General features: G+C 32.7%; 1 protein-coding gene across 1 annotated transcript in view; it reads right to left on the bottom strand.

Moving 5' to 3' along the window:
- LOC127708799 (uncharacterized) overlaps positions 1-22,595 on the bottom strand; it is a 126,058-nt gene that overhangs the window by 79,958 nt on the left and 23,505 nt on the right. Inside the window, exons 2-3 of the mRNA XM_052213924.1 lie at positions 11,624-11,688; positions 3,066-3,149 (exon numbers count right to left, since the gene is read on the bottom strand). Of these exons, the coding sequence (XP_052069884.1) occupies positions 3,066-3,149; positions 11,624-11,685 (146 nt within the window). The 5' untranslated portion in view covers positions 11,686-11,688. The remainder of the gene's footprint in view (positions 1-3,065; positions 3,150-11,623; positions 11,689-22,595) is intronic.

A 22,595-nucleotide genomic window follows, 5' to 3' on the forward strand; every position in this document is an offset into this window, starting at 1 on the left:
AATCGGCACGCTACCACGAGACAACAAAGTCGGTATTTGATAATTGACCATGATAAAAAAAAACATATACAAGTATGTTTAAAAACGTAATGGGAAGAGAAGATGTAACTTCTTTTGAATGTTTTAATGAATATTTATGTTATTGCAAGTATTTATGGTAAAAATTCCATTTTTAATATTCGCCTTTCTAAAATATAAGTTCTGTACATAAGTGGATTGTTGTTCTATAAACGTATATTATTTTCAGTGTTTAAATATGTTTTGCTTAACTCAGGGATAGGTTAAGATTGCACTTCTGATAAAGAGAGACGAAAGATACCAAAGGGACATTCAAACTCAAAAGTCAAAAATAAACAGACAACGCCATGGTTAAAAAAGAAACAGACCAACAGACAAACAACAGTACAAAACACACAACATAGAAAACTAAAGTTTGAGCAACACGAACCCCACAAAAATTGGGAGTGATCTCATGTGCTCCGGAAGGGTAAGCAGATCCTGCTCCACATGTGTCACCCGTCGTGTTACTCATGTTAGTACAAACAAAATCTATAAATATAGACAATGCAATTCCCATAAGAACTTCTTTTACGGCTGAAACTGTGCCACTTTTAATATCAAGTTTCGTAAAAAAATATATCTTAGAATGAAAAGTTCATCTGCACTACTATTTTTTCGAAGGTCAAAACACAGGGCTGTACAGCATATTTTCGACATTTATATGCTCCGAACTTTTAAGAGTTTTAATTTATACTAAAAGTCTGTACTACCCCTCCCTTCAGTTTGGGTCTTCCTCGGAATTCAATTTGGCCGCTAATCATAGATATAAGAAGATGTGGTATGAGTGCCAATGAGACAACTCTCCATCCAAGTCAAAATTTATAAAAGTAAACCATTATAGGACACAGTACGGTCTTCAACACGGAGCCTTGGCTCACACCGAACAGTAAGCTATAAAGGGCCACAAAAAATTACTAGTGTAAAACCATTCAAACGGGAAAACCAACAGTCTAATCTATATAAAAAACGAGAAACGAGAAACACTTATGAACCACATCAACAAACGACAACTACTGAACATCAGATTCCTGACTTAGGACAGGTGCAAACAAATGCAGCGGGTTTAAACGTTTTAATGGTACCAAACCTTCACCCTTTTTCCTGAAACAATAGTGTAACATCACAACATAGAAAGACACACTATAAAATATCAACTGAAATAGCTTAACTCAATCAAAGGACATATTAACACCATTGAACATACACTGAACAAATAAATTTGACCTATGACACAATGTAAATACAAAATAAATAAACTAAGGGAAGAATAATAAAAGTAACATGTTATATCGGTAAGAAATGTTAAACAATTAAAGAAAAACAATATGCTCGAACAAAAATACCATCCATTTGCAATAACTTTAAACACAGGTAAATGAAAATAATTTTGTTGTTAGGTATACCTGTACAGTACCAATAGAGAAAGGAAATATTTTTACAAAATAAATAATTTTGAATACAAAATAAATAAACTAAGGGAAGAATAATAAAAGTAACATGTTATATCGGTAAGAAGTGTTAAACAATTAAAGAAAAACAATATGCTCGAACAAAAATACCATCCATTTGCAATAACTTTAAACACAGGTAAATGAAAATAATTTTGTTGTATGTGTATTTATACTGGTAACATTTCCAAGTTATGTCTCTATGAGATGCAACATAGAGATTATATCTGGAAACCAAAACGTAAAAAAAAAAATATCTATGAATAGTATATATATCTCCCTAAAAGAGGCGTGGTTTGTGAAACAGCTGTATTTACAAAGTGCAACATTAAGACATTGACAAGATGATAGACTTTTCGATATGATAAGATAAAGTGATCAAGATTCAGACATTTTTCTTTTTGACTTACTGGAACAGAGCTTTATGTTTCTTTCACTTGTGATAAGAATTTGTATATACTGACATATATTGAAATAAAATCGGAAAACCTTTGTATTAGTCGATTACTTTATAACAATGCTGCTTAAGTTCAAATTTTTTGATTAAAGATACAACTGCTTCTCATAAAAAAATGAATTTCTTTACAGGTATCCCCATTTGCAGAAAACGTTACTTTTTAAAGACTTGGGGACATGGACCAGCATATTTTGACTGTTTGGCTGGGTTTAAAACAAGGTGTTTGATTAATGAAGTTCGATCTAGGCCTATTAAAGACTTAAGGCCAATGATTTGATTACTGTGTCCAATTTATTTTTCTTTTTGTCACGAATATATGAAAATAGTTGCATGAGCGTAACAAAACTTTATGAAATAGACTATAGAAATGCTGAAATTAACTATTTATCATTGCTGTTATGTGTTTTATGTGGACCGTATACAGAATATTAGATTCGACGGTACTAAGAAGAAACATATATAGCCTTTGATTTTTTACCTAATTTTATGATTTTAGGGACATTTTGTTACATTTTGGCGATTAAAAATACAAAAAATTCGCTTAACGTCAGCAAAAATAAGCCCCCTCCCCCTTTTTTTTTTTTAGATATGCCTCAATACATTCAATTTAATCGAAGATGAGGAGAAATAAAACTTTCAAATTCTGAATTATCAACACCTTTGGTGTGAATAACACTGCCAAACACATATGCTGCCGCTGCTTTTTGATAGAAAATGGCGTTTTTTAAAGGTACTCAACGGTTCCGGAATTTTCGAAATAGTATGAATGAAGAACATCCCTTGCTTAATTTTCCACAGAAAATGTTTCTCGTCACAGAGAGTTTCCTCCAAATTTCTCGCTAATTCTACTCCAATGGCCAACACTCATTTCTCACTATTTCATTCTTGTTTTCTAATTAACAGGGCAGCAGCAAATACATTTACTTCTACCTATTATCTTGGGTGTAAAATCTAGGTGGCTCCAGTCATCTGTAATTACTTCCTTTTAACCTATATTGCGATACAGACTTATGGCGAGGAAGTACTACAGAAATGAATTTATTTCTAGATTGGCTAGTATCAGTATATAATTGATTAACATAAGCTAATTTTAAAATTACCGAGTTCTTCTGCATCTGTCCCAGCCAAAAATGCCACAGCTTACTCTATATCCTTCTGATTCGCTGTAATAACTGGTACAAATTCTGTAAGCAGAAAAATTACGATATGTTGCTTCGCATTTGATCTTTATGAAACTGAAATTGAGGAACGGAAGTCGCTTTGAGACCTGACGTTGATTTCAGTTTAACGTATATATATATATATATATACTTTACAAATACCGTTTCGATTCCTAACATCACTGAAGAGACATTACTTGTCGAAATCCGGATATGGTGTACAAAAACCTTTGCACCTTTTGTTTGCGGTATACTATCTTTTCCGCATGTTTATTGTTTTCTGTTTAGTAATAAATTTATAATTAAGATCCATTTATTACATCGGGGATCCGTTTATTTGGCTATCGCCAATGGCAGTCAACAGGGTTTAAGAACATTTGTTGTTCGACCTGTTTGTCAAATGCGTTTTGTTAAAATATACTTTTTCACTTTTTTGGTCTTTTGGAAAATGTTGTTTGTGCTGTATATAGACCCCTCTAACAAGAAATTTGTTTTGCATGCACACGTATAAAAATTGCGGTTTTTATCCAACGCAATCATAGGTTTGAACGTTGTTTTCAATTTATACTTTTATATATATATATATAGTAGTTTGTTAAAAAAATAAGACACGGAGTGGTAAGACCTAATTTTAAATACAATCTTATGGATTACAATAATGGTTGAAAAAAGATTTCAACGGAGCACATTTACAAGCGCAGTAATTTAGTAAGCTACTCAATATTGAAAAAGGTTGTGGCAGTTGTAATTTTTCTTCGTAACAATAGTTTGGTCAATAAAAGCTCATCAAAGAGACCAAGCTTTAATTTGGAACACAAGACGTACCATTTTCATAAGAACTCATCAGTGGCACTCAATCAAAACAGTTGGAAGGTGAAATCTATGACTAAGTTAAAGAGCATTAAAAACCGAAAATTTGTGCAAATACGACTAAGACAATCTATGCCTGTGGTTAAAAAAATCTTAGTATTTCAAGTATTTCAACATTTTATAAACTATAAACGTAAATTTACAGAAAATGGACATATCAATGATATTTCATGTCAACAAAAAAGTGCTAGCTACTGGGATGGTGATACCCTTGCGGACGAAACCTCCACCTACAGTGTTATCGATCCAGGGATAAAAGCTCATCATAGCTACTATGCTTATTATTGTGTATGCGCAATTCATTTCAGGTAGGCAATAATAGTTAAAAAGATCCTTTGTGCGTATCGAAACTTGGATACCTATGATAGCTCGTTTCGAAACTGAGACATTTTCATATATGTAGTTACATTTTAGGGGTACAATGTTAAATTTAATTTTCCGCAGAATTAGCAAACCCCGAAGAAGTCTTCTTGGACTAAAAAATACTTATGTTCACTCTATGAAATTCTCAGTGAAATCAGTTTTTTGAAAATATTTAATAACTACATTATTCTATTCTGCTCCTTTAAACAGCACCAATGTTATGCTCCATCAATTATAAAGATAGAAAGGTAGCCAATATCCGTGCACGGAGATTTTGAGTTTACATTTCATAATTATGTTCCTCATTTCAAGATGTATAAAAATACTGATACAGTTAAGGTAATTTGCAACCCCGGAAATTCGCCTCCGCTGATTTTGTCATCCTCGAAAGCTTTATTTGGCATTTTGCGACACATTGTTTTCTTGGTTTTTTTTTTCGATGCGTGTACAGGTTACAGTTACTAGTAACACCAAGAGATCGATGGACTGACAGCAAGGCAACTCAACAGGAGAGCATGTGATAACACCTTCCCCGCCAAACTCGTGCTGAGAGCGCCGGTTGTGATAATAACGTACAGCACAGAACAATTCCCCGACACTATGGACACGAATCTGTCCATTCTATTGTATGTTTTCAATAGTATATATAACAAATTGTTGTACATTTTCATATATACATATCTATTTATTTTTATTACATAGGTGTGATAGAAGTCGTTTAGAAAATTATAATTACTGGAAATTCAAGATGTTTCAAAATATCAAAATAGTCTCCCAATTTGCTTGGCAAATGGGAATTAATGTACAAGCAGGGTCCACTATGCGTGCGTCCATGGGCTGCTTAGGGTTTTTAATGTATCAGGCGTTATATACTAAAACTTGTTTTAAAAGATACAATAGACGAGCATACGTAACTATTCAGCCTTTAATTCGTGCATTGTAGTTTCAAAGTTCGCCCTTCTATAGTTCCTTTATATGGAATCCATTGTATACTCATTCATTAATGGACTATACAAGAGCATGACGTGGATTGGTACATTATAGAATTGGCCGTTGAGTCCCAAAATGAGACACCATTCGTCGTATGACTGTCCGAATCTCAAATACAAATGTTTTAGATATTACCTTGTAAACGTTTCAACCCTTTTCAAATACCACACAAGTGTGATAGCATTTTATGGCTTCAGTACCAAAATCACTCAATGTTGGTAACACAAATGTTACCAATACCTGCCAACAGGGTTAAGTTCCACATTTTCAATGCATGTTTTGCAATGTTTGTGATAAGAAGAAAGCGACCGGAATACTGATATGCTGATTTCTTTGCAAACATCTATACGTAATGTACAGGTTAATGTCAGGAAACACAAATAGCAGAACTTTTCACAATTTAAACACTTTGAATATAAATTGTGCCGTAGGTTGCAGCTTTTTGTATTCAATTTTTGACAGAATTACGGGCGAGAACAAAATACGCGATAACTAGTAAATTTATGAAATAATCTAAAAATTCATGACAGAAAGTTCAAAATTAATCATTTGTCACTTCATATGCCAACATGATCAATGCTATTTAAATTACATGGGTCTTTTTGTGCATGTTCCGAGGGGTAAAAAAAACCAAAAAGCTATTGTCCTTTGAACTCTCCTTACCCAATCTCAGAAAGGCTCATTCAAATATGAAGTTAATTCATTGTTCTCTGTGCCAAGAGTTTTGAGAATTTTGATATGTGTGCTGAAATCCAAATCGATGGTCAAAAATGCTTGTCAAGTTATCTAGTACACAGGCAAAATTTGCTCACATGATTTCACATGAATCTCACATGAAATTCAAATGAAAAATTTCACGTGAGATTCACCTCAAACGAGCTTATACATAAAACTCACGTGAAAATTTTCATGTGAATTTCACGTGAATTGAGATTCACATGCATCTCACGTGAATTTCACGTGAACTTTACCAAAAAACAAAATTGGTATTTTTCATGATTTTAATTAAATTAGAAAATTTAGATGTTATTTGAATTACTTAATTTTAGAAATTCACGTGATTTTCACGTAAATTTCACGCTGGTTTTACATGAGCTTCACATGAAACTCACATGAACTGATTTCACGTGAATTCGACGTATAAGCTCGTTTGAGGTTAGATTCACATGAATTTAAATTCACGGGAAATTGGTGTGAATATCCAGTAACTCGTGAAATGTTGTAAAGTAATTGATCCCCGTATGATAGCTTACGTTATATATAGGAATTTAATAGGTTTGCTGATTTGTTTTTATAGTCCCAATGATAAGTTACGCTATGTGCAGAAATAAAACAAATGGTGTTTGAATTTTTGGGGCATAATCTCTAGTTTTTAAAGTTTCAATTCTTTCTATTCAGATTAAACGTATGGTGCAATATCAAATGCTACTGATAATGAAACTTTTTGCGACTATCATATAGAGGTTTAGCTACTGTGGGTTCATTTTCGTGGTTACCAAATTTCGTGGATTGAGGAATGCCTGTATTTTCGTTGATATTTGATTTCGTGGTTTTACTCAAGTCTGCATATAAGCCAATTAAAACTTACACTTCGTTGAACATCTAAATTCGTAGTTAACCTGTACCCACGAAATCCACGAAAATTGGTATCCAACGAATAATAATGAATCCACAGTAACTATTAAACCAGGTTCAAACCACCATTGGAAATACCTGTACTAAGTCAGAAATATGACAGTTGCTTTCCATTCGTTAGAAGTGTTTGAGTTTTTAATTTTGCCATTTTATAAAGAACTTTCCGTTTTGAATTTGCCTTGTAGTTCGGTATTATTGTTATTCTACTTTTTTCTACATAAGGAAATGCCGGTACCAAATCAGGAATATGACATTTGTTTTTCACTCGTTTGATGTGTTTTAGCTTTTGGTTTTGCCACTTGTTAAGGGACTTTTCGTTTTGAATTTTCCTTGGAGTTTTTGTTATTTAACTTTTTATAATTAAATGCCAAACAGTTAATATCCTTTTCTTTGCAGATTCCCTAAGAACAGTATGCAAATTTCAATATCTTTGACCTGATCATAATATTGTTTTCATCAACAAGTATTTACCCAATCAGGGATGAGAATAGTATGGACTATATCATTTTTTACACATTTAGATTTAAACTGTCCAAATAACACATTCGTTCTCACTTGTTTTTGAATGTGTTTAAATGTCATACATCCTTTACCAATCTATAACAGATCGGCGATCTATTGCACATGTCTGTTAGTTAGTTATTGCTAGCGTTCCCATAATAAGTTTTTTTTGTGACAAAATTGTAGATGTCCTCTGTCAGAATCTCAGAGACTATCACAGCTATCCTTGTACATAAGCAGGAGCTGAGAAGTCCACATGAACTTGTAGAAGACATACGTACATAAAGGTCTTCAATAGATCCGAGATGCAACTTCCCAGGTAGACCGACTTATCAAACTTCAGCTTCATCTTTTTCCTACATGTCTCTAAACAGATTTTTCTCTTTGGCATTGACACAAGCTTTAATGTCTGCTTTTTTGTCATCAAAAATTCCATGTCTTCCTTCTTCCAGATATTCTTCATTGTCTTACCATGGAAGTATTATATTGACAGGAACTCCAACAAACCGATTTCAAACGTTTATAGTGCGATGCCGCAAAATCGTTAAGTATCTGTTGATTAACTTGACATCTTTCAATTAGTCGTATCGATGCATGGGTTCAACAACGTTTTCGGGATACTCGTAATTACGGAATTTACCGAAGTAACCGGATGTATACATAAATGTCAAGGATATGACATTTAACGACCATGCCAATATTTGGCAGTTGACAGTTTTTTACTAGGTTTTCTATGTTAATAAACTATCGTCACTTACAAATATTTCACTAATCAGTATGGACGTGCACGATTTTGATGATGAAGAATTTGAAAAAATTATCGGTGAAGACATTGAAGAGTTTTATTGCTTTTGTAAATCTGAAACTTGTTCAATAGAAAAGATAAAGGCTGTACGGTGACCTATAGTTGTAAACTTCTATGTCATTTGGTCTCTGGTGGAGAGTAGTCTCATTGGCAATCATATCACATCTTCTAATTTTTATATTGAATTCTAATAAATTTCTTGTGTAAGGAAACACATCATGAGTTGTAATCTGCATGTATAATTGAGGTTTACTGCTAACTTTGACAAATATCTTGTCGCATTAGTTACTGAAAGTCCGATTTCAAATATTTCATGCATTTCAACAAAAACAAAATATTATAAATTTCTAAATAAACGCTGCAAGATGTTTCAGATATGTTAAGCCTTTACAAATACATTTAATTCTAAACTGGTTAATTCTAATGATAAAATTTTAAGAATATACTGCTTAGGACCCAGCATTATGATAGTTCTTTAAATGCATCGAAATATTTAAAATTAAGCCATTTTTTCCCAAAACAAGTCCGTCAGACGTCAGAGCAATCTCGGACTAGGTTGAAGGTTGTTTTAAACTTTTGAATTTATTCAAAAGGTGTACATGTAATCGGTGTTATAACCTGATACATGCTATATGAAGAGGCCATCACGTGCGTATAATTATCCACCTCTCTTAGTGTTTAAAACATTTTCTATAAATATGTTAAATTACATTTTACGATATTTTACGATAGAGAAAACCATAAATATTTGTGTTACACTCGATTAAAGTTTTCAAAATTTGAGTTATCCGGCACCATCCGGCACACTACACGCGCATCACATTATTTTCTGCAAACACTCTACTTCAGAGTCATGTAATTTTCATAACCGGATATTTCCCGATTTCCTAGTTCCAGTGATAAAAACATATCAAACAAAACTAAAAATAATATTACCTTCTTTCCGAATACAGTTAACTTTCTTTTGTCATTCTGTTAAATATGGACCGATTTTTTAGATTGTTTCAGTTGTAGTCTTTAATTATTGAACAGAAACAGGTGTCGTTATTCATGTAGCGATTCGCAATTAGCCACGGGAGTTTCCGTGTTAATTTACATTGGTAGGTAGATAAGACCTTCGATAACAGATCATGTGATAAGATCAGTTTCTGTAAACTATACAGGCGAAGGCGGCATCGCAGATACCTCACAAAGGAGTTATCACGTACTTGAAAAACTGAGTCGGAACCTTTTATTTTCCTAAAGAAATCAGTGGGATGCGAATGTGCTAATTTTTCGTTGGAGTTCCTGTCAATATAATACTTCCATGGTCTTACTGAATAACGAGTCGTCCATGAGTTTGACTATCTTATTGTCCCATGCGATCTTTGCCTTGGATTGAAGATTTGTGTCTAGTTCGATGTATATCTTGATCCATTCTCAATTTATTCTTTGCACTGATGATTCCCTTTTTCCTTACAAAATGCTGTGTTAGTGGAACAAATTACTCGTACTGATTCGATGTTTTCGAACGATCATTTATTATCCTTGCGCTGTTAGTTTGTAAAGGTTGTATAACTTTTGTTATATAAACACAACTTTCGTGTCTACTTCCGATGACTCGTTGATAATTGTGCCATGTAATCTGAAGTAAGGATAAACAATATATTTTACCAAGTCAGCAGATTTGTATTTATTATCTCGACCTGGGAGACCAGTTGTTACTTCAAACACTTCTTCTTTAACTATTCAGACAACGTACCCAAGGTAGTTACGCGGCTCATTTTGGAAAACTTTTCTAAATCTTGGTTCTTTATGATAAATGTCCACTATGTCGAAGACACTTTCTAATTCGTCTCACTTGTCTTTCGCGTGTCTGGCATAATTAAACATGAGTCTGGTATCTTTGATGAGGTTTTACAACCACCGAGTTGAGAGTATCAACAGCGCAGAGTCAGGATACCGGTGCTAACATGAAATATCCTTAAATGGTCATTTTCTGAAAATCTATCGATACAATACGTTTTTTCTACCCCTATAAATATTTAAGATTTTTGGGTTTTCAATGCACTATAATTTCTTTAAAAGATAAAAGTCCTGTGCAGATGAACATTATTTAAAATACTCAAGTTTCCCTACCTCAAGGCATAAATGGTTATAGCCAGATTTGTGTCAACATTTAGATTTTATCGTTTTCAATGCTTTCCAAGACCGAATTTGATTTGGTTTCCAACTGTTTTGACTTGGGTGTCACTTATGAGTCTTGTGTAGACAAAATGCGCTAATGGCGTACTCAGATGGACCAATATATATTTGAGTTTTAGAAACAAATTGGTAAATTCCAATGGTTGTGGACGTTTTGTTAGCGAGGGTATCACCTGCCCCGTTTTATAAACACCTGTTCTGACATAAATTATCATTGATTTGGTCCTTTTCTGTTCATAAAAATTTTAAATCATTCAAATCACTAAAATTCGTCTACCGCCAGAAATAGATGGCATAAACCAGATTAAGCGCAACTATTTTGGGTTTTTGTGTTTCTATACTTTTCAACGAGAATATCACTTTATATATGTCGTGTACAACGTTTTAAATACTTCTTGACTTCGTTACTTCTTTTTTGACTTTCCCACTGGTTATATTTGAGATCCAATGGTGAGTCTTCTGACGACGAAACGCGCTTTTTGTCTAGATTCGTCATCCTGTTTCATTGCAGGCCTGCTCAGCTCTGCTCTGCCTTTGCTTTTTTGTCCTCCCAGTCTAGATTATATTTATCCCTATGGAGAACTGCAAGTACCAATTCATTTTGCCATCGTCACGATATCCCTTTATAGTATCTTTTTCCAAATACAAATATGTATAGTACTTAGTTGAGACACTCATAGTTTACGTCTTTTTTTTGTTTCACATTCATATTCAATTCTTACTTTATAATTGTTTCTTGCATTTGCTTTTATGCAACGTTATGGATAAACATAAATAAGTGTTTTGTTCACAGATATTAATATAATCCATAGCTGTTTAAACAACCTCATCAAATATGCCGAGCTTATAATTTGCTACGCCAGACGCCCGCTTTGTCTGCATAAAACTCACCAATGGCGCTCGAACAAAACAAATTGGAAGGTCAAATCAATCATGAAGTTGAAGAGCATTGAAAAATGAAAATGAAAATTCCAGAAAATTTTAACAAATGCGGCTTTGCCCATCTATATTGTACACCTTAAGTAATATTATACTGTATATTATAGAGATATGAGACTTAAATGAAACATTGAATTTAATTTAATTATATTGACACAAAAAAAAACACGTGCACGTAAATACTATTAATAATATATTATTAAATACATACCGAGTATCTATTCGACCAAATAAATTCATGAACACTGCAAATTGGATTAAAATATTCATCATTATCTGTAATTAAATAAATCAAATCAAATTAATGTCAACAGCTATTATATCTGACAATTTTGCATGTGCAACCTTATATACCTTCAATCTTTATTGACAAATAATAACATGCATGATTTTAAACGTATTTATTTCTCTGATGCCCTTTAAATAAATAGGAGGCAAATCTCGATGTATAACGTTTTTGCTTATGAGACCATGTATATTCATTCCGTAGTAATAGCTCAAAGGAAATCATACTAATGCAGTAATCGACAGCAGAAACAGTTCCAGAAAAGCGCTTCGGACGCATGAAATTATTAAACGTGTTGTTTTCAATTTTTTTCCAAGAGTTGGTGGCAATATTTCTTCTTGTTGACATCTCGGTATTACTGGATTGTTCGTTTCAATGGGTGTTTACATCTCATATATCCCAGTGAACTTTAAATTAAGGACACTATCGAAAGTAGAAGGTCAGAACAAACATGATAATTTCAACTTTCAAGTAGTCAACTTTCCATTTCTCAGCAGTAACATTCACTCTGCTCCATCGTACGCTCGTGCATGATCGGACTATACAGACGTCCTGAACAGGTGTGTGCTACTTCAAAACAGAGTTATGAATAGGATGAACGACTAAACTCAACACTTCGCAAGTTTTCAGTAACCATCACGAATAACTGATACGATGTGACATATTCCCTACTTTTTAAAATTTTGACTGAGTGTGAATTCGCATGGCGGAAGATGCGTGCATAGCAGGAGATGATTATCTTGTCGATGCAACCGGTATCGCTCATTTTAAAGTGCATGCAATTCCGTAAACTTTTGTTTGTGAGCTTTATTTCTCTATTCCTAATCGATTAACGAGAACTGATCATCAGTTAACTATTGTCGCCTTAATTTAGAACTAAATCCAGAGTAAAACTAACAAGTACTTATATGAATGATTAAGACTGGATATTCTCTGTAAGCATCAAAGTTGGGTGGAAATGGTGTGCCATGAATTTTTTAAATATTTGGTCACATTAAAGGTCCACCCGAACAATGTAAAAAAATTACTTTTATTTTGAAAAAAATTGTTTTTGTTTCCTTGACAACGGCCTTGTTAGGAAAAAATATGAAATTTTTCTATTTAATTACATAGTTTATCAATTTTGTTTTTTTCTGCATTTTACATTGAATTGCTTTTTATTTTTTACATCAAACAATGATTCATACCTATAAAAATATCTGATTTCAATCTCATGTTCAATATTTTTGACAAAATAATTGCGTTTCAGCCTTTTTTTACAACTGAACAGGTGTAAATGAACCAAATTATCATCAATTTAACCATCTTATCATTTCAAAACGCAGTGTACAATTTTTCAGAAATTTTAATATGCTTTTATTTGGAATGTATTTGTTTTTTTTAACAAAAAATCGGGATGGGTATTTATGATACAACAAAGATATTTGAAAAAATAAAATCTGTCAATATGCCTTCTAGGAATCTATTTTTAGAAAAAGGGAAACCCACATTTGACAAGTATTTTCCTACACTACACATAGAAGCCCGTTTCATCTTTTTCTAATATACCAAAATATTATATAAAAACAAGGAGATTTAGTATAGTCTGTTCTGGTCATGCTTGCAGCACTTGATAGCTTTGAATTTTCCTTTTTGGGCAAGGGTTATCTCTCTATCTACCCAGGGTGTAGTTCACCTAAATAGGAGGTAGGTGAAAAAACTAGAACATCTGCAGATGACTTTTGATGGATACTATGCTACAATGCTGTAGTTGTTTCATGACGGAATGAAGAGATAATATGACTTGCCAGTTCAATTATGTAATAAGCCAGGTTCAGTGCTAAGATGACACATTTTATTTGAGTGATTGCAGTGAGAGGGATTAAGTTACAATCTTAACTGAATGTGGTATTTTCCCAGAAAATATATGCAGCACCGTATATAAGATATGTACCGGACTCTTTGCCATCTCCTTGAGAGAAATGTCAACAGAAGAAAGCGGGTTTTCTGTAAGATACCACCAATAGTAAGTACTCACCCAGACATTACAACTTCAGACATACCAAGTTCAGGTCCAAGAATACAAGGGAGAAGAAAAGGCAACTGACTTTGGCAAATGTGATCACTATCAGGAATAAAATTGGCATTGTTATTTCTATTGGGACTTGCAAGTGTAATTATCCTTATTACAAAACATAGGGTTAAGGTTAGTGTATTAAAATATGCTAAATATAAAAAATACGTTTTGCTCATATTTCGATCACTATCTATCCTATTTTTAGGCTAAATTAAAAATAGCGTGCACTCAACATTCATATGGTATTTTACAATAGGCACTGTTTATGTCAGAATGTCTCTTCAATTGACTTCATTTATCCCTATTTTTATTCAAGAAGTGATAGGAGCCACACATATTATTTTATTTGGCCTTTTTCTGATTTGGTTGCAATGGCAATCAACATATAAATATGTTCCCAGTCTGTCTGTCTACCCTAGAATAAATGCATATAAATTGAAACAGAGGAACATAGATTATTTTTTATCAATCGTGCACATGATTCATCACAGAATTGGATTCAATTTTATTATGACAATTTCTGCATAGAATAAGTCCAGACATTTGCGGTTTAAAATTCAAGAACAAATAATAGACTAATAATATACTGTTGATATATACATGTACCTACCTTCCCTATTTTGTTCGGATAGGACGCAGGACACAAATGTGTTTATATTGGCCTGATATTCATATGTGTATATAATTTATTATTTCCAACTAATAAGATAAAATGAAAATAGAAACACGAGGTCAAGAGAAAAGGCAAGCCTTTATAAAATTTAATTTTTTGGTAGCGAGCAAAAATACATTTGATATGATTATCAAAATTAGAAGATGTGGTATGATTGCCAATGAAACAACTCTCCACAGGAGACCAAATGACACAGACATTAACAACTATATGTCACCATACTGCCTTCAACATGAGCAAAGCTCATATCGCATAGGCAAAAGACCCAAAAATGACAAATGTAAAACAATTCAAACGAGAAAACTAACGGCCTAATTTTTTTCAAATTAGTGAATGAAAAACAAATATGTCATACAGCAACACATGACAACCACTGAATTACAGGCTCCTGACTTGGGACAGGCACATACAGAATGTGGCGGGGTTGAACTATATATATAATGCAATGATAAAATAACTACTTTGGGTTAAGATAATTGAAATTGCAATTGAAATGCATGGCTTCAAACACCAGAAATGTCGTGGGGTGACTGGTATTCTAACTACGACCGGTGTTCTCAAGCGTCAAAAGGTGTTAGGATTTTTATTAGGTCATTGACCTAATACGACCTAGTTTATCCTTCCCAATCATTAAGTTGAAAATGGTGGGATTGCAGGTTAACTATTATTCTAAACATTAAGGCATTTACATTTTTAAAAAAATGTTGAGGTACCGGTGGGATTGGTTACTATATTATACTTACTGTGATGTCAACATACTACATTTTTAGGTTCCTGTCATAGGCGACGGCGGCATTAAGTGTTACCTTTGAGCGTCAGTCTTTTCATCCTTCCGTCTTTCCATCCTTCCGCACCATTGTCATTGCATTTTCATTTTTGTGCTGTCTGTCCGTCACAAAATGTCATCGCTCTATCCCCTTAGATTGAAATTTGATGAAAAGGTGCATTTGTTCATTTGGAATTAAATTGCTGATTGAGGAACTAGCAACATAGTGGTAATGGTATAGTTTTAATCGTACAAACGCAATAAAAATAGGTCAAACTGGATGAATGATTACACAGAAACAAAACAAATGTCAGGAAAAAAAAGATTTTTTACTGCAATCAACCCATTTACTGTGGTATAAAGTTATAGTTATAAACATTGTACAGTAAACATATGAAGTTTTTCTGGTACCAACATCATAATAAGCAGAAGTACAAAAAAGGGACCAGTTCAGTGGGATGATATTTCTTGGCTAGCAACTCTTCCATTGCTAAAGCTGGCATAACTAAGTTTTATTTTATATGACAGTATACATAAATTGTCTTATTGTTTTGAGTCCCCTAGTGACGAAATCGAAGGTGACTTCAGGTTTGCACTCTGTCTGTCTGTCTGTCTGTTTTTGTTCTTCGTGCTTGAAGATATTGATTTGATATTTGGTATATAGTTTTATCATGACCAGGTACTGATCAAGTTTGAATTTTGTTCCGTTCAGATGATTTGTTTGCAAAGGAATGGTTCTTAGACTTAGAAAATACATGTAAGTTTTTTTTGGCATTTTGTTTCAATGCAATGTATTTTCAACCGTAAAGGACTATATATTGCTATGGAATACTCCAAGTGCTTATTTAAATATGCTTTATGCTATATGCTTTGTACATTAGAAGCATCATCCACAAAAAGCATATTTGAATTGTCATGTTTGTTTCAATTTATTGCAGAATGAGAACCGAAGAAAAGTTAAAACATGTAACGGCAAAAGCTTCTACAATGATGACCCAATGCAGGTAAAATACTTAGAATCATTATCATGTTTTCAGAAAAATATCATTGGGTACTTATATACATTTAGTGTGTCTAAGTACCCAAAGATCTTTCTCTGAATATAATAATTGTAGATGGACATTCAATATGGTTATAATATCAGAGCATATCAACAAAATTAATATCAAAACTGCGTGTTGCTATAGATATGGGGCAATGACACAAAGACTACGTCATCACTGAATGCATAACGCAAAATAAACAACACAAAAGATGTTTAAAGTCACCACATGATTTTCAATAAAACTGGACCCTCAGAACAAGCATTTGGCTATGGGTGGCTATAGATGACTCTAACATACTGAATATACTGGTTTTTATTGGTTTAATATTCCTTGAATTGATTTTATTTGTTTGAGAGATGTTGGGCTCTTTACGGCCATTTCAACTTATTGTTTCTGAAGTTGCATATTGTGGAAGACTATCTTTAACCAGACCACCTATTTCAAGTAAACAGGATAACTTTATGAAAACAATATTTTTTTCAGGAAATGTGTGAGACAGATCTGTTTCTCTCTACTAGCCAGCAAGCTGATTTGTCACAGGTAAATTTCCACACACAGTGTAACTTGAATGTGTTCTTAATCCTATTTGTCAGAGTTATCTTTTTTTACATTTTTTTTTGCATTAAATAATGGTTTGCAACAGTATTTAGAGCGGCAATGACCTTTACCTGAGTAATAGGAAAATAACACATAAAAAAATGCACTTTAAGCCCACCTGGACCAAAGGTTTATTTGTTCTATTGCCATCACTTGGTATCGATTGGTCAGTCAGTACGTGCAGATGGCTTGTAAGCACTCTAGCAATTTTATTTGTTGACGGTTTTGCTTCATCTTTATAGGATATCTGTAATGTTGTTCAAGAGTTGTGTCAAGTTGGGGCACTGACAGACCAAAGACTAAAGGATTATGCAGAAATTGTTCAATAATGTAAATAAAGGCAACAGTAGTATACCGCTGTTCGAAACTCATAAATCGATAGAGATAAAAACAAATCCGGGTTACAAACTAAAACTGAGGGAAACGCATCAAATATAAGAGGAGAACAACGACACAACAAAAACACAACATTAAAATGTAACACACACAGAAACGAACTATAATATAACAATGGCCATTTTGCTGACTTGGTACAGGACATTTTTAGAAAAAATGGTGGGTTGAACCTGGTTTTGTGGCATGACAAACCTCCCACTTTTATGGCAATGTCAAACACAACACCAAAACGACAACATCACATGACAGGACCACAATACAAATAAATTGGAGAACATATAGGACTAAGAAACACACGAATAAAAGCTAACAAAAGGTACTAGGCTTAAAATTCAATACGCCAGACGTGCGTCTCGTCCACACAAGACCAACCAGTGACGCTCAGATGAAAAAAGTTTGAAAGCCAAAACAAGTACAAAGCTGAAGAGCACCGAGGACCAAAACTTCCAAAAAGTTGCGTCTAACACGGCCAGGGGTTTCCGCCTGGGACAAGAACATCCTTATTATTTAGAATAATTTATAATTTTGCAAACAGTAAATTTTATAAAATGACTATATAATAGATATACATGATAAAACCGAAGTGGGGACTAACTACAGAATAAAAACGGATACATTACATAAAACAACTTAATCCAACACATAAAAATACACAGCCGAGTTAGCCAAAGCCTCAACGCACAAAGTGACGTCACATTTGAAATTCTAAAAAGTCACACAAAGTGACGTCACATTTGAATTTGTAAAAATATTTCCCAAAAATAAGATAGGATTAGGATTGATTCAAGATTAGATTTGTAATACTGACATTACATTTATTAATAACAATGAAAATTACAATACTTATTAATATCAAATTGTGGTAGTAATTATATCGTATAAATTTCGTTGAACCAAACTAAAATCTAATAAATGAAGGGGGTGATTAATTATCTTTACCATAACACACGAATATAACAGAAAAGACGTTAAGACATTTGACAAAATCCGACGAGAAAAACAAATATAACATCAAAATTAAAAACATGAATTTGGGATAGAAAAGTACCGTGACACGTCTTATAGCAATGCGGTTTCACACCCAGCAAAACAGTCACAATCGGGAATAAGTCACGTTCGGTAATTAAAAGATCAGACGACGTAATGACAAACCACAATCTAACACGTGGTAAAAATGTCCTTAGTTAGTTTGGACAAAGACACATCGTATGGATCAACCAATTCGTGATGGTGTCCGTAAAATTTACGGAGTGTCATTTTTAATCTGTCCTCCTCATAACTGTGTTGGAGCAGTAAAAGATATTTGAAAACAGATTTCAAGGTAAAAAATGTCAATCAACTTTTTCAAAAAGAAAGGATTGAGATATGTGTCAAAGGGAAAAAGACGCATAACTGAACAGCAGAAACTGTAAATATAAGGAATCTGCATAAATGTGAATTAGCATGGATATCACTACAAACCAGTAAAAGTCTGAAATGGCCTATATATCTCTAATCGACTGTACTGATTTTTACTCTACCAGTCTGAATTGGTCTGAAATTTACTTGATAATACTCGACTGTAGTCTGAACCATACTTAACAGTCTGAACTCGACAGTACTCGACCTTTACTCGACCAGTACTTAACCATTTTATACGCGTCTGAACCATGCTCGACCTAGACTGAACCATGCTCGACCTAGTCTGAACCATACTCGACCTAGTCTGAACCATACTCGACCTTGTCTGAACCATACTCGACCTAGTCTGAACCATACTCGACAAAGTCTTAACCAACCTAGACCTATTTTTTGTATCTATCTATTGTATTTCATAAATGTAGAAACTGTTTTTAACAACAGCAATTTCCAATGGGTAGAAACTTGAACAACTATTTGATATTAAAAATGTATTCAATATAGCATTGAAACCAAAATTTCACAATAAACATAATATAACTTCAACACCATATTCATCAACACATACATATATATATCACCTTTAAAATAAAAATAAAACAAGCTGATCAAATAATCTCAAAACTGAATTGTGACTAATATTTTCAATGTTATTCAAAATTTTTTGAATGTTTCAGATATATTTTATGGTTACTGGACAATTTTCACCGTTAACTTAAGCCTAGTATAGATTTATGGTGTAAGTTGAGTTTAGTTAATAATGCAGTGAATTTTTTTTTTTTATTAAAATATATATAAAATAGTATATAAAGCAACTTAATAAATTTGAAAAAATGACACCTTTGTTTTGTAAAACTAAGAATGCAATATAATCCTGATAATAGAACTTCCATAGCAATCCTTGATAACCTTTTAAAAAAAGAAATGTTTCCAAAGTTTCAGTAAAACAAATTTTCAATTAAAATTAAATAATTTTTGTCAAAATTAAAGACATGGCATATAATAAGGTTTATTTACCTCAGTACATGTGTGTTTTACAGGTAAAAAATAAGCCCTATTTTTCTTAAACTCGTGTATTACTTATCTAGTGAATTCAAAAGGCCTTGCGATTCATGTTTAACAGGATATTGCAATTTTGAATGAATGTTATTTAGAATTTAATACTCTCTGACCAGGTGTGATCTGTTTAATGAGTTTGCCCCAAGCAGGAGGTATTACTTTATACTTCACCACCAATCAGAAGAACAATTTTATTAATTTCTTTAATTTTTTATCCCTTTTTGATATATATTATAATATAATGTATCCCAAATTATAATTAATAGATATAACTATAATATAAGGTTAACCAATTTCAGTGATTTTGTTGGCTGTTGTTTCCTCATTAAAAAGATAATTAATAACTATTGTGTGTAACCATGAAACCTATGTAGTTTTTAATTAAGAATTAAGGAAAATAAAGTTTAAAAAAAAACACATGCCAAACAAGAAGCACCTTAAGGTGTGGTTTTTAGGTAAAAGAAAATCTATTTTTAACAAAACTCTATAACTTTAAAATTAATATAATTTAATTATTATATAAGATAGTTTGATTTAACTATCTCTATTTGATAAAAATGAGAATCATGTAAGGATGTAAAAATCTGTTTTTATATGTATCTTTATTTTATTGTGGCTATTGTCATGTTAGTTAAAAAAAAATTTGTTTTAACAGTTAAAATTAAAAAAAAGTAGAGGTTATTTGGTCAAGTATGGTTCAGACTGGTCGAGTATTGTTCAGACCTTTGGTCGAGTATGGTTCAGACAGAAAAATAGGTCGAGTACAGGTCGAGAATGGGTTAAGACTGTTTCAGACTGGTCGAGTAATAGTTCAGACTATTTTCAATGGCAAAGGTAAGGGTCAAGTACAAATCAGTACAGTCGAGTATGGTTAAGATTGGGGTCGAGTAATGTCGAGTAAAATTCAGACCAATTCAGACTAGTCGAGTAAAAATCAGTACAGTCGAGTACAGATATAACTATTGTGTGTAACCATGAAACCTATGTAGTTTTTAATTAAGAATTTAGGAAAATTAAGTTTAAAAAAAAACACATGCCAAACAAGAAGCACCTTAAGGTGTGGTTTTTAGGTAAAAGAAAATCTATTTTTAACAAAACTCTATAACTTTAAAATTAATATAATTTAATTATTATATAAGATAGTTTGATTTAACTATCTCTATTTGATAAAAATGAGAATCATGTAAGGATGTAAAAATCTGTTTTTATATGTATCTTTATTTTATTGTGGCTATTGTCATGTTAGTTAAAAAAAAATTTGTTTTAACAGTTAAAATTAAAAAAAGTAGAGGTTAATTGGTCAAGTATGGTTCAGACTGGTCGAGTATTGTTCAGACCTTTGGTCGAGTATGGTTCAGACAGAAAAATAGGTCGAGTACAGGTCGAGAATGGGTTAAGACTGTTTCAGACTGGTCGAGTAATAGTTCAGACTATTTTCAATGGCAAAGGTAAGGGTCAAGTACAAATCAGTACAGTCGAGTATGGTTAAGATTGGGGTCGAGTAATGTCGAGTAAAATTCAGACCAATTCAGACTAGTCGAGTAAAAATCAGTACAGTCGAGTACAGATATAACTATTGTGTGTAACCATGAAACCTATGTAGTTTTTAATTAAGAATTTAGGAAAATTAAGTTTAAAAAAAAACACATGCCAAACAAGAAGCACCTTAAGGTGTGGTTTTTAGGTAAAAGAAAATCTATTTTTAACAAAACTCTATAACTTTAAAATTAATATAATTTAATTATTATATAAGATAGTTTGATTTAACTATCTCTATTTGATAAATATGAGAATCATGTAAGGATGTAAAAATCTGTTTTTATATGTATCTTTATTTTATTGTGGCTATTGTCATGTTAGTTAAAAAAAAAATTGGTTTTAACAGTTAAAATTAAAAAAAAGTAGAGGTTATTTGGTCAAGTATGGTTCAGACTGGTCGAGTATTGTTCAGACCTTTGGTCGAGTATGGTTCAGACAGAAAAATAGGTCGAGTACAGGTCGAGAATGGGTTAAGACTGTTTCAGACTGGTCGAGTAATAGTTCAGACTATTTTCAATGGCAAAGGTAAGGGTCAAGTACAAATCAGTACAGTCGAGTATGGTTAAGATTGGGGTCGAGTAATGTCGAGTAAAATTCAGACCAATTCAGACTGGTCGAGTTAAAATCAATACAGTCGAGTACAGATATAGGCCATTTCAGACTTTTACTGGTTTGTAGTGTATATAGGGCAATGATAAATATAGTAAAAACATCACCAATTGCAACACACATAAAAGATATCCACAGCCCGCCACATGATCTCCAATGCAGCCTGCTATGAATGTCTAGAACATAAAAATACCAATCAAATCAAAGGGAACAGCACCATGTCAAGGTATCTGATAATACACTTATTGGGAAATTTTCCTTTTCTGAAGCAAAATGTTTCTATGCAAAATTAAAGTTTGTTATTGATGCACAGACGCCAAAAATACCACACATTTAAATGCATTTATGAAATAATTTATGATATATTAATAACTTTTTTCATTCATGAACATTGCATTACATTTTGGTTGAGTTGGTGTTTTGTGTTTTTTGTGTTGACAGATTAGATATAGCAGTTATGGCCTCATACAAAGGGGCAAACATGACAATTATATACGTATACGAATATTCTTAAAGGTATGAAAAAAATGAATTTATATATATATTTCAGGTTCACATTTTTGAACTGGCAACTGTGCCTGATCATTGCAGAATATTTATACTTTGGACAAAGCAGAAGTATTTAGTTGCTTATGCGATCATGATAATAACATGGTTTTCAGCAACTGTGAGCATATTTTTGAATTGTTGACATCATGTAACAGCCTGATTGCCAACAGTGATCTTAAAGAAAAAGAAGATTGTAGGGAAGATTACCA

This window comes from Mytilus californianus, unplaced genomic scaffold, assembly GCF_021869535.1.
Source record: "Mytilus californianus isolate M0D057914Y unplaced genomic scaffold, xbMytCali1.0.p SCAF_7, whole genome shotgun sequence".
NCBI lineage: Eukaryota > Metazoa > Mollusca > Bivalvia > Mytilida > Mytilidae > Mytilus > Mytilus californianus.